The sequence below is a fragment of the Boleophthalmus pectinirostris genome, unplaced genomic scaffold (assembly GCF_026225935.1).
Source record: "Boleophthalmus pectinirostris isolate CB_2022bp ecotype Guang Dong unplaced genomic scaffold, ASM2622593v1 HiC_scaffold_9, whole genome shotgun sequence".
In the NCBI taxonomy this organism is placed as follows: Eukaryota; Metazoa; Chordata; class Actinopteri; order Gobiiformes; family Gobiidae; genus Boleophthalmus; species Boleophthalmus pectinirostris.
Window position 1 is genome coordinate 14956089 of NW_026571541.1, and position 13150 is coordinate 14969238.

General features: G+C 39.2%; 1 protein-coding gene across 5 annotated transcripts; it reads right to left on the minus strand.

Annotated features, from left to right (window-relative positions):
• Window positions 1–1697: 1697 nt before the first annotated feature.
• Window positions 1698–12889, minus strand: hnf1ba (HNF1 homeobox Ba). Of its 5 annotated transcripts, none has more exons than XM_020928511.2 (10): window positions 12253–12889; window positions 10670–10869; window positions 10136–10391; window positions 9831–10051; window positions 6306–6454; window positions 5633–5759; window positions 5358–5540; window positions 4918–5036; window positions 4673–4717; window positions 1699–3075 (listed from the first exon to the last, which is right to left on the minus strand). In XM_020928511.2, the coding sequence occupies exons 1-10, from the start codon at window positions 12621–12623 to the stop codon at window positions 3055–3057; spliced, it is 1692 nt and encodes a 563-aa protein (XP_020784170.1). In that variant the 5' UTR covers window positions 12624–12889; the 3' UTR covers window positions 1699–3054. The 5 variants fall into 5 exon arrangements, with proteins under 5 accessions (XP_055004011.1, XP_020784170.1, XP_055004010.1 ...); XM_055148035.1 differs by having other exon boundaries at window positions 5358–5549; XM_020928510.2 differs by having other exon boundaries at window positions 9819–10051.
• Window positions 12890–13150: the final 261 nt, after the last annotated feature.

A 13150-nucleotide genomic window follows, 5' to 3' on the forward strand; every position in this document is an offset into this window, starting at 1 on the left:
CTTCCACTTTCCACATCTTTGTTCTTCTTCTCTGTTCCCTGTGTGTCACCTCGCTCTTCGTGGTGACCTCTCCTATCCTCCAGTGCTATGGCTTTACTGACCTCCCTGTGTCTTATCTCTGTACTGTTACCATTTAATGTGTACTATATGGTTCAGATACAGCGATCAATCACAAGAGGGACAGTGGCTCCATACCTTACAAGCTACCACCAACCAGAGGCCTAAACAGATTTATTACAGGCATGTTACAGCTACTTAAAAAGTTTAATGGTTTTATGGTATGGGTCAGACAATAGCAACAGAGCATAATGGCTGGACCACGCAGTTCAAAAAGCAATTGCAACTACACTTGTGAAGACAGACTGTCTTTAAAAATGAGTAGATTCAGCAATAAATAATTCTTAGTTACATCTACACCATTGGTGTTGAATACGGAATTAACTGCAAATAGGGGCCTCATATAAATGTGCCTTGTTAAGAAATAAATGTTTGATAGACAGCAATGGACTGACAGGTTTATAAAATGTCAAAGGCAGATTACTTGTATAAGCCCTGCTTACACAGTCATCATAAATCAGCTGCTTTATGTTACAGTGCCTGTAATTAATTAATTTCTCTAAAGCATTAATGCTCTCTGTTGCTGTATTGCACAAATCACATAAAATAAAAAATAATGTCTTCAGAAAGTCTAAAGCCCTTTTATTATATATTTTTCCTACTTCCTACTAGGAAGTTTTTCTTCTAGCATACTCAAATTAGTACAATGAATGAAATGAAACAAAACATCCATGGCATTTTAACTTAGGCATTAGGCAAAGTGTTGCTCTCAATTAAATAAAACAACACATTCTGCACTTCTGTTGATGGCTAATAAATACAGCAAACTATTTATTAGCCAGTGGCTTTAAGTAGTGTCCCCAAGAAGCTGCTAATGTAGTTTCACAGCTGACCTAAATGTGACTTTGAAAGGACTTAGGGTTGTATTTTAAGCTTTAACATATGCTAATGAAACTGACAGTTTCCTTTTTTTTTTTTTTTTTTTTTCAAAAAGAGAGGTGCTCAGATCTTTAGAGGCATCCTGGGTCTGAAAATCAAAGGTCTCATTGAAAACCAAATGAAGCAACATCAGTGCAGTACAAGGCCAGCCTCAGCAGGGCTCCAGTGAGGGCCACAGGTCAGCCCAGGGACAGAGAGGGGGGACAGAGTACAGGGCTGGAGTAGGAGAGGCACTCATAACTGAAATGTGCTTTCATTTTATGGACCTACAACAATTATATCCATGAAATGGTGATTACATTCCACACTAGTTTTGATCTATTCATTAAACTTCAGCTACAATGCAGCTGCGGCTCATTCTTCAGCTCTTGTGAGAGATGCCTAACAAACTGCGTATTTCACTCTATCACTGGGAGAAGATTTTACATTCAAACATGAAACAATCTTACAGAGAAATGACAGATCTAACCATTTTGAGAATATTAGTAAAGTTCTTATACATCCCTATTGCAAATTTGATAAGGAAAAACATAACAAAAACAAAAACTATTGAAACTATTAAAATATGCCAGTGAAAGAATGGAGAAAGTAATGAAACTTGACAAATATTTTAGGAAAACAAACATTTACTTGAAATATTAATATTTTCTCAGAAAGTATAAATAACGATTTATGATTGATTTAAATTTTATACAAAAATAATACAATAAGAAATAAATCACTTCCTGTCACACAATTCCAAGTGTCTGATTACATGGCAGTCAGTGTGCCAATAACAGTCACAACAACCAGTACAATAATAAGAGTGACCTAATGTTGAACAGATGAAGGAGTCTTTGGATCCTAGATATGTTTGAGACATGGATGGGTGTGTGTGTGAGTGCTCCTCTTCCTTCACAGTAGATTCCTGTATGATTACACTAGCTGCTGTCATAACAAGGCAGTCTTTGATGCCCCATTCAATATACCAGATAATTAGGATAATGTTTTGGTTTTAAATACTTGTCAATATTTTCATTCTACCCAAGGGGGCATAGTCTAAAGGCCTATGTGGTGTCTTTTCACATTGTAGTTGAAGTGGGAGAGGGGAGGAGTGGAGAGACCTATTTCTAAAATGCACCTGAATGTGTGCACAAACATGAGCCAGAGGTTTCTATGGAAGAGTACGGGACACAGTTAAGGCATGAGTCAAACCTCCCCTAAGGCAAAACTGGTTCATAAACTTTGCAGGTCAACTTTGAGAGGTGAACTCGAAAAATTATCCTTTGGCATAGCTTTTTACACAGTTGCTGGTTTTTGTGTGCTTTTGCGAGAAGCTTTTATCAACTCTGAACATTTGGTAAGGGAATGTACCCCCCTTCATCAAGTTAGACCAAGGAGTTGGTATAAATATTGCATAGTAAATAAGATTGTCAAAGTCCTTTCAATCACAGTATAAACATTCAACAACTTAAAATGAAGCAGTCCAGTAATATAGAGAAACCAAATGTGAAAGAATAACATGGAAGACATAGTTTAGGTCAGTAAAGTCAATCTTTCAAATGCATAATAGGCTATTGTGATTGTCGAACATTTCCACCTGTGTGTGAGGTGACAGAACAGCCAAGGGCATCCATAAAATAGATGCAGTCTTTTTTAGAGTCTCTTTCTCATTTAAAATCAATGTGCTTCAAATTTTCCTTCATTTAGGTCCATTTAAAATTTTTGGTGCTTGCTGTTTTTGTTCCGATGTCACAAAAGCAGGGAAAATTAAAACAAGGAATAGAAAAATGTAATACTGTTATCAGATTGTAGTTGAAGCAAAAAATATATAAAATTTCAATGTCCGTGTTGATCATTGGTGTGCAACAGTCTTTAGGCCATCTTCTAGCTTCCAGGTGAGTCCTTCTTCTTTGCACCATTTTCACTTTGCACATTGCAGTCCTCTCTGTGTTTGTCGACTGACTCATCTTTCAGTTCGGTGCTTGTTGGTTATTACTCGTTGTCATGGGTTACGGCTGCGTGAGGGTGGAAAATGTGCTGCAGTTGCCGGGCACCAGGGAAGTCAGGTGGATGCGCTCACCAAGCTTGAAGTGGACACTGAAAGCAAAAGGGAGGCAAAGATGGCGGGAAAGGTTAACATTTATACAATGTAAAGGATACAGCTGATACTTGTTATAGATAAATTATGTTACAACCATACAAGTCCCCAGAAAAAATAGATCAATTGGCAAAATAAGATAAAAGCTAAAGATGAAGTACATGTATTATTATGTAGTATCCAAAATGATGAATTTCTAACCAACAAAATACAATAGTATAGACCATGAGGCCTCCCAGCAAGCACCTGACAAATGAAACCTATGTCAATACAGCCCTGCACCTTCTCATGTGCCACACCTGACCAAATAAATTCCCCATCCTTCTTCTGCTGACTGTGGAAATCCTGGTTTCAATTGAAGTACTCTCTTTTTTTTTTGTAAATTTGTTTGTGGAATTTATTTTTCTCCCTCTCCAAGAGGTGGGGGCATGTGACCCAGGTGTGACCCCATGACCAACAAACAGTCTCACCTGATAAAGCTGGCCTACGGGACGGGTACAACCTGAGTCATTACACATTGGGGTATAACAGAGGTCTCTAGGTAAATAGTGAGTGTTATAAAGCCTAAGCATGCTGTTGTGTCATACCAACAGGTTCTCCCAATTGAAGTTAAGCTCTGATAAGAAAAGTTAGGAGACTACTCCAAACAGAAGGTGAAAAGTCAGGGGGACACAGCACAGCATTTGAAAAGTTTTACAGATGTCTTTGGTTAGTTAATTAGAATTACTTTTTGTATTAATTCAGTGAATTAAAGTTAAAAATTAAAAATAAATATTTAAGATTTTATCCCATATGATATAGCATAATGCTTCTCTGGCAAATCTCGTTTTATTTTATCTTTAATATTTATATTTTATTAATAATTAAGTTGAGTCCAAGAGGATTGGATCTCTCAATAAAAAAGACCCAAGCTGATTATTGAAGATTAGAGATGACTGAATCTTGATCTTGATTAAAGTTCAATTTGAATTCCTCATCTGTAATGTATCTTAATAATTTAAGAAGACATTATTATTGTGACAATGTTTTTATAATGTATCTTTTACTTGTAACAGATAATAAATAGTTGGATATTTAGTATTAAAGTCTGTTCTGTGTTGTGCGCTAACCTTTCAGTTTACACTCTACCTCGCTGTGGGAAATTGAGCGTGTGAAAGCAGCATGGACATTTCAGGCTAGAGCGCTCACAGGGTGCAGGGAGAAGTTGGAAAGAGGAAGAGCAATAATTAATTGCAAAAGGAACCCCCAATGACCTGGGCCATCTCATCTGTAGCTTCACTGTTGCATGGAGCAAAGTAGCAAGACGTAGGGTTGGATAACTTTGATTAACAGTGAGGCTCATTTCCTGATCGTGGAGTGAAAGTGAAAGAAGGGCAGATTAATCAAGGGCTGTTCAGGCTGAGGGAACATCTGATTGATTAGACTGCTATTCAAGAGGAAGTAAGATATGTGAGGAGTGTACTATCTGTATTTCCTGTGTATTTGTTTGAAGGAAAGGGAAACTACAAAGCAGCAATGTGAATAGTTGAAATAACATAAAATTAATGGTTTTGTGCAATCATTTCAGGTGGGCTGTACTAATAAAATGGTATTTACCCAAGAGAGGCCCCCAAGTTGGACCATCTTGTTTACAGGTATGTCCTAATATTGAACAAAACAACACACAATCAATACACACACTTCTACCTGGGCCAATTTGTGAAGTGATTTAAATGTTGATTTCAAAAAGGTCCAGTCTCAATTTAATGAAGTCATATTAAACATTGTGCTGCGTACAACCCCATAGAGAAAGGTTCATTTATAAAAATTATAAAATATTATGATAATGTAAAGAGACTCACCGTTTTACTAGAGGACATGGAGCTGAGTGTGCTAATGCTATTGGCATCCGTGACAACCATCGCTGAGGGGAACCGTGACGAGTGAGAATATTGTGGTGGTTCTTGTTTATGTGGATACACTAGAAAACATCAATAGAAATAATTATATATATATATATATATATATATATATATATATATATATATATATATATATATATATATATATATATACACATACACATATACATACATACACATATACATACATACATACATTTGAATTTTACTTGGCTTGCATGATGTTATGAAGCGACTGGATGAAATTGAATAAAATTTTATTTAAATATGTACTGCCTGGTCAATAATCATAGTTAATAAGTCAATAATGCACATATTTCTAAATAAAAGAAATGAATAGAATTGTAGGAAGGAAAGATTGAATGGTAGACATGACTTACTATGTGAATGTGTGACTGTGGCCATAAACGGCTGCTGGCTCATATGGCTTGGAGACTGCTGCATCAGACTTTGTTGGTGTGGGCTGTGGAGCGGCTGAGAAAACTGGACGGGCTGAAGTGCTGCTAAACTCCCTGCCACACTGTTGATCACTGGCACTGTTTGGGACTGGGACGTATTTAAACCTGTTGACACTAGAAAGAGTTAGGCACAAACCAAAGGGTGAGAGCACTGAGGCATTACACTGTTTGTAATATGTACTGTACTGTGGACTCACTCTGTGCAATAGCCATGACTCCTGATAGAGGCATGATAAGGTTCTGCGTCTGCTGGTGACTGTGATGGGAATTGTGAATGTTGGTCAATGTGCTCACTGGAGGAAGTCCACCACCCGAGCCCGAAATCTGAAATGTAACAAAAAAATACATTATATGGTTGATGTGAAAAACCTACTGCTATATCCACTGTTGTCCACCCGGCAAGATTACAGTTATTTGACAAAGTAGCAAATGTTCTGACGAATAGAACAGACCAGACAAAAAGTAAATAAAACCCTAACCTTAATGGCCACTTAATTTGTGCTATGTTTTTTTGTAAATATCTGTACAGAGGAATATATACTAGTATAAAATACAGTGGTACGGTGAACTATGTTTCCTTGTCACTGATCAAACATTGTACTAGCATATTTGATCAATAGGAACAGAATGTTTCTTTGTCAGGTTTATTGGCTGTGTGATGAACATGACTGGTGCCGCCAGTGAAGGTTGTGAGCAAGTCCAGCTATGGCCACCTCACCTGCACCTCCCAAACAGCAGCACAATGTGCTGATTGTTGGCTCTTGCCAGTGGGTCCATGGGAGGTTCAGGAACCTGCTTTGTACGCTCATGCTAAATGTAGGCCTGCCCTTATCTAATCTAAGGCCATGAGGCCCAGGTGTGTTCACTCACCATCTTGGCGTCAGGTGACAGCAAACTGTGGCTGGGGTCCAATCCTCCTGGAGACACCTGCTGTAGCACCGACTGAGTGGTCGCCATGGCGTTGCTGCTGTGGTGACTGATGCTGGACGAGGAAGTGACTTCACCCTGGCTATACCGCACTGAAAGAGAGAGGGACGGAGAGCCTCCTGTTTATTGTCACATTACACAGTGCAACACTAGGCAAAGGATTTCTTAAAACTGAAATACTGGCTCACCTGCTCTTTGCCTCAGACAGAAGAGGGAGGAAAGAGCAAACAAGCACACTGACCTGTCCACTGCTGCTATCTACGTAGCTCAGCCAAGGCCATTCACTAAGTACACTCATTCACTCCAGCAGCTAAACTCCCAAAGTCTCTGATCAGCACGTAAGTCAGTATTACCTTTGCCTTTCCATCACAAATTATGTTAAAAGCAATTATAGCTCTTTATAAATCGAAGTCAAGCATTTGTCTTTCACTTGTGGGTCTACGGAATGCCCCACTCTCAACAACTGACAATCTAATACCTGTTTGCTGATGCAGGACCTCTGTGATATCAACAGAGTAAACATTACACAATTACAAGCAATGTCAAACACATTCTTATCCCACAGACACTGCCCCGCCCTGAGTGACCCACTGTTTGCCCAAAGATCTCACATCTTCTCCAGCCCTTCGTCCCTGACCCAGGTGACAGTCCCAGGCAACACCCGCCCAACCACACAAAACACAGAAATAAGATAGATATACTACTATAAGTGACGTGACTGATTTTGAGGTTTGGGGAAAAAAACAAACAAACAGTAAGATTAAACAACTGATCTAGCAATTTTAGTAGCTGCCTCATAATATTAAAAAAAAAAAATTCTGTTGTTAAGTAACAGTCACAAAATACATTTAAATATTTTTTTTTACCATACACCATGTGTTTGAAGGAAATAAATTATGGTTTATAATACTTATAGTATAGATACTTAAAGCCAAAGTGTTTGCATCTATATCAGAACAGAAAAACCTGGATCAGTGCATCTTCACTATGCTCCACAACATATCTAGCTAGAAAACTCACAACACTTGACTGGGCCTTGTAAACACTGCCACAGAACAATAAAGCACTCAATTGGACTCATGACCCCCATTGCCACACAATAGAGAAAGGCCCATAAAAAGGCAGTTATCTTGAAGCTAGCTGATCTTTAAAAGGGTCCAAGGGGGAATGAAATGCTATTCAAACTAATGCAAACTAAGAACCAAGAATTAAATTGCTGTATTTCTCAAGAAATACTGAAGACAATGCAATAATTTAGATTATAATGATTAAAAAATATAATTTTAAATTTTGAGGGAATGTCCTTTGAGGACAGGAGGAGAGCAAGAAGATTCAGAGGAGTGGCAGCAAAAGGCTTCTATAGGTTTAAAATGCCCAAGCTCCCTGTGTGTCCCATGTAATATCAAAGTATACATCCCCAATCCCAGGCACTGGTCTTTGTAGTGCTGCTGCATATGACAGACCTCTTGTGTCTCTGCAGAACGTAGTCATTGCCTTTGTGGTTCCCAGAGAGTGGAGACAGTGAAAAGTGCAGAGCAAAGGGATACTTTCTGTGGGGAGCCTCTGTTTGGGCCTAGCCTGAGGTAACTGGAAGCAGCACTGCCCACATAACATCCCTCCTGCTACTGTAGCTGATCAGGAACTTCTGACTCGCAACTTTAGGACCTTTAGGAGCAGCTGACACAGCACCAGCACACATATCCCAGATTTTACACTTTACTTTATGCTTTAAAATGATAAATAAATAAATAAATAAATAAATATATATATATATATATATATATATATATATATATATATATATATATATATATATATATATATATATATATATATATATAACTAATGTATTTCCAGTTATGTTACTGAATGTAAGATTATTACAAACTCAAGCTGCTGTTATAGTTAAAGCACACAAAATGTTCATGGCATGTTACGTGACTAGTTTTAGGTGTAGAGAATAGTATGATCAAAGCCACATGACACACTGTTTGACTGTCCATCCAATTGTGACCAACTAACCAATGAGGTGAAACAAAATCAATAAAAACTCCCAAAGCAAAAGGAGTTCCTGTGTTCTGACCTACCAGTGACCTCTGCCATATGACTAAGGTGGGGTGGCTGTTTAAGAAAGGGGATAGTAGTTTTCTGTATGACCAAAGGAGAGGTCATCAGTCCTGTCTGGCCAATACCCCAGTGGACAGCTCCTGCTGCTCCAAGTCTGCTACCAGGCCCAGCACTAGACTAGGCCTGTAAAGGTGAGGGAGGAGAGGGGGCTTTTAAACAGTCCCTCATGGCCCAGTAGAGATAAATGAACCTAGGCTACAGTCACTGCAGTCGTCTAATACACCACAGACAATAGGACATCCTGCTGAGGCAGAGTATAGAGAAGAGAAGTCAGAGAAGCGCCTTATCAAAGGCCTTGGAGATGTAGGAGCAAGGGATTTTAATTGTCCATTAAGCATGCATAATACAGCCCGTGCCCTAGCAACACAATGAGACTCCCTGCTGGGGGGCTATTGTCAGGCTGGCTCTGACACTGAAAAACAGCTGATGCTGTCGGCAGCCTGCCAGCAGGAAACCTTGTAAGCAGCCTCACAGGACTTTGGGAAGTTATGCCTCCTACCACTGAGACTTCCCTCCTGCTCCTCTAGGACCCCTGTCCTACCACCTCAGCGATGACCCCTCTGACTTTGAAACCTGAGGTCAAAGCCTGGTCAGGTGTTCTGGTCAACAAAGCTCTCAGGCAAACAGACAATCTACAAGTGAGATCAATTAATCCACAGGTAAAAGAGCAGGTCAAGGCAAACTGTTTGTTTTCCTTCTCGTGTTCGAACACGGGGAGACAACAATAGAACCTGATTGAGTCTCTCAAATCACAGATTTATGGAGGGTGAATGATGTACAGGGTAATGCTTTGTAAATCCTATCACCTCTCTTGTTATGTCATATACCCAGTTAGACTCAGTCAATACTAATTAAGGCAAACACAAACATTAGGTTTGTGAATTGTCTGAACAGTGTCATTAGCACTGGGTTCATGAAGGAAATGTAGAAATTATGGTGTAAAGAGAAACTGAGGTGAATATAACTCTGTGACCCCCCCCATGACCTCGGCCTGACACACGAGGGCTGCCCTTTGTGCCATGGCACTTCATGCTGACTTTGGAGTGGAGATTGCAGGTACAATGTGGATTGTTTTCAGTGTGTTTTCAAAGATCAGAATAACAATGGCATTTGCTCAGCTCACTCAGTCATGCTCATTGATCACTTGTCCTCTCTTTCTCTGCCTCTCTGATCTCATCAACAGGAGGTCTCTTCGTTTTTCATACAATAAAATATAAACAATTTCTTTGAGCTGTATATGAAATAATTAAAGTTTAATTATAAATGTAAACCCTATATACTGTTTTAGTCATTTCTAACTTTAAACTCTGTAACTCCACAACACTCTACCTGTCATCTTACTGGGAGGGGATGCGCTGGTCTGGTGATGAGGTGATCCATGGGACAGCAGTGGGTTGATGCTGTGGGTTGGCGTGCTGTAAGCGTCCATAGCCAGTTTCTGCCTGAAAGCTTCTTCTTTACGTCGATTTGCAAACCAGTTGTAAACTCGGACTTCAGTGACTAGGTTAGATCCCAGACCTTGAGCTTTGGAAGGTGATACTCCTCGCTGAAGACACTCAGCTCTGCAAAAAGAAAAGAATGTTATACAATAAACAGAATACTACAATACTATTTTGCTTTACAATGAATTAGTGTAAATACAGTACCTGTTGCATTCTTCTACCAAAGCTTCTCTTTCCTCTTTGCTGGGGTTCTTCTGCCTCTCGTAGGCCTGGTACAGGATTTGCTGAGATGCAGGACCCCACTTGAAACGATTGCGCCTCATTTTCTTGGAGGATGGTTCACTTACATCATCACCAGACTGTCCCATTTGACCAGGGTTGTATTCTGGGTAAAAATATATTGGATCCTGGTTGCCTTTGTCTGAGATGTTCCCACCAGCACCTGGGGCCTGGTTGAATTCTAAAAAAACAAAAACAAAAATGGTTTAGTCAGAAAGAAACTTTAGTTTACCTGCTTATATTTATCAAAAAGAAGTTATGAAAATATTTTTACTGAATTGTACATTTTTATTATAACAAGCTTTCAATCAGAGACCATAAATTTGCTGCTGTTGCATGCTCAGGAACCAACCACCCATCTAACTTCCCCATAGATTTAAATGCTAAATCAAGTGTTGTGCTTCTGTCAATAGATTAGAGTCCATGGCTGAGCTGTGAGAAACTCAAATATTAACTTACGTCGGAGAATTTCCCTCTGTTTCCTGACATACCAGGTGTAGAGGGCCGCACGCTTCTGGGTTTTCATGGGTGTGCCTTTGTTGAGGTGCTGTGAGAGGTGAGACTGGTTCAGACCCGTAATGTCCACCACTTCTCTCTGGGGAATGTTGTGTTGCTGCATGTAACCTTTGATCATGCGGGCAGCACGCCATGGGTCCTCGCTATGGGATAGAAAAACACATCAGCCAAGTTTTAAAACACACAAATTGACCAAATGCAAGTATTGCTTTCATGATGACACTGGACTAAATGTAATAATAAAGTTATATTGTTTTTTTGTTTTTGTTTTGTTTTTTAATGTAGGCTAACATATATTTTAGAAATATACAGCCTTGACATTTGAAAAAAAAAAGGTTCAGTAGGCCTACTTTAAAGCCACCGCTAAATCTTCACCAGGGCTAAGCAGTTCCAAAGGTTAGTCAAGTAAAAACACACCTCATTTCTGTAAAGTATAGCCTATAAAGTGTTTGAATTGCACATGAAAGTAAATATCTTGGAAAAAATGTAAAATAGAACTGAAACTTGTCTTGAAAAATAAATGTGACCAATAAATGTGTGTTGTGTCTTGTAGTGCATTTAAAAATATTGCTTAAAATATTATTTTTTAAATTAATTTTAGGGTTAACTATTAACATAACACTATGACAAATGATTCATTATTTGTCAGCTTTTGAAAAGTATGTCTTGAATGCAGTCCATAGGTTTCAGAATAATTAATTAGGACTATTGCTATAGTGATTTACAGTTTAAAAGAAAATACTATATAATTTGAATGGGAAAGAGCCCTCAAAATGTTGCATGAAATAGGAAGCTGAAACCCACAAAAAGAACATTTCATTGCTACATTTTCAGCAATTAATATTTTATGTAATAAGTTCAGACTTACCAGGAATAGGACAAGATTTGCGGCTTTAGACACTGACATCAGTAATTAGAGCAAATCTACACACGTCTGTTTGTTTTGGACAATGTGGAGGCCTACGACTTAGTCTGTGGGTTAAGTGGGAGATGTTAGTTTATAACTTTTGACAATGAATAACCAGATCTCCATTCACTCTAATCACACGCCACTGTGTATCTTTCAGTTGATGATTTATAGAATAAAATTAATAATAACATTACTACACGTGGTTGAGTTTTGAAATATTTTCGGTAGCCAACAATGTATTATTATTATTATTATTATTATTATTATTTAGCTATTATATTAGCAATTATATTGGCATATTTTTATTTTAGAAATTGTATTCACTTTTGCTTGTTGTCAAGATGTTTAGTAAGTTTATAACTTTAATTTTAAATAAGAACTTTACAAAAAATAATCAGTGTAGATAATTAATAGCTAGAAAGTTCAGAAGCGCGGCGGGTTATTTTAAATTTGTAAACAAAAGGTGTCGTTGGTGTTGAAAACTTAATTTGATGTTTCGATTAGCGATGCGACGTGTGATTTTGCCGTTTAACTTAACGCAGCTACGACCGAAAATATCTTTAAAAATATATTTGCAGAATTTTCTAATAGCCTAATAAATAAGTTTATTACTCACGCTAACATGCGCTCCACTTCGGCCCGCTGCTCGATGGCCTCCTCGGTGTTGAGTGACTGGAGCTCCTTCAGGATCGGCGGCGTGTCGTAGTCGTCGCCGTCCTCCGAGCCCTCGTCCCCGGACAGTTTGCCTTTACTGTGGCCGTTGGTGAGCTGGTGAAAGACGGGTTTGGAGTCCGAGTCGTTGCCGTTCATTTTGCCGCTCTGTGGAGACAGGGGCATATTCTCCAGTTTGACCCCGAAGCTCGCCGGGCTCGGGTCCATGTCGTCTAGCGCCTGGATCAGCACATCTTTGGAAACTCCAGAGTCCAACAGCGCGCTGAGGAGCTCCTGCTGTAGGGATGTCAGCTTGGATACCATCTTAGAAAACATCAAAAATGTATCATAGGTAAGCTGTGGGTAAGTGGAGGCAAGGCACCAGGCTGAAAAGGTTAAAGAAAAGTCATAGGAATTAAATAAGTTTCTCCTTCAGGCCAGAGCCGTGGTCTTCCGCTGCTGGCACCTCTGACAAGTCCGACTTCCCTTTTGAGGGGAGGATGGAGCTACTTTGCCATGATGCTTTCTGGGCGCAGGGGATATAAAACATGGTAATGAGTGGGCCGGCTGATGGGCCTTATGTAAATGCGCACAATGAGCGACTCTGGGCCGAGGCAGACGTGTTTACACTGCTCCACTGGCGCTTTTATTGGCTCTTCTTATCAGCAAAACTTTCATGAACTTTGTACCCTGTTGAAAATGCCATAAAGGCTTTTAAGAAAGGCGAGATCCGCATTCACAATGTGGGCATTTGATCAGCAGCTTTCAGGAGAACTTCAGGGTACTTTTAGTGTAGATTCTTTTAGATTTTACGCAGGGTATTAGGCCAGGCCATATTTAAACGCATACGTTTCATATAAGCC

Coding starts and splice junctions, on each gene's coding strand:
- hnf1ba (XM_020928509.2), bottom strand. CDS start 12,623: ATGTTTTCTAAGATGGTATCCAAGCTGACATCCCTACAGCAGGAGCTC. Junction 10,052..10,135: donor TTGGTAGAAGAATGCAACAG/GTACTGTATTTA, acceptor TTCTTTTTGCAG/AGCTGAGTGTCTTCAGCGAG. Junction 5,760..6,305: donor TGTCACCTGACGCCAAGATG/GTGAGTGAACAC, acceptor GTTACATTTCAG/ATTTCGGGCTCGGGTGGTGG.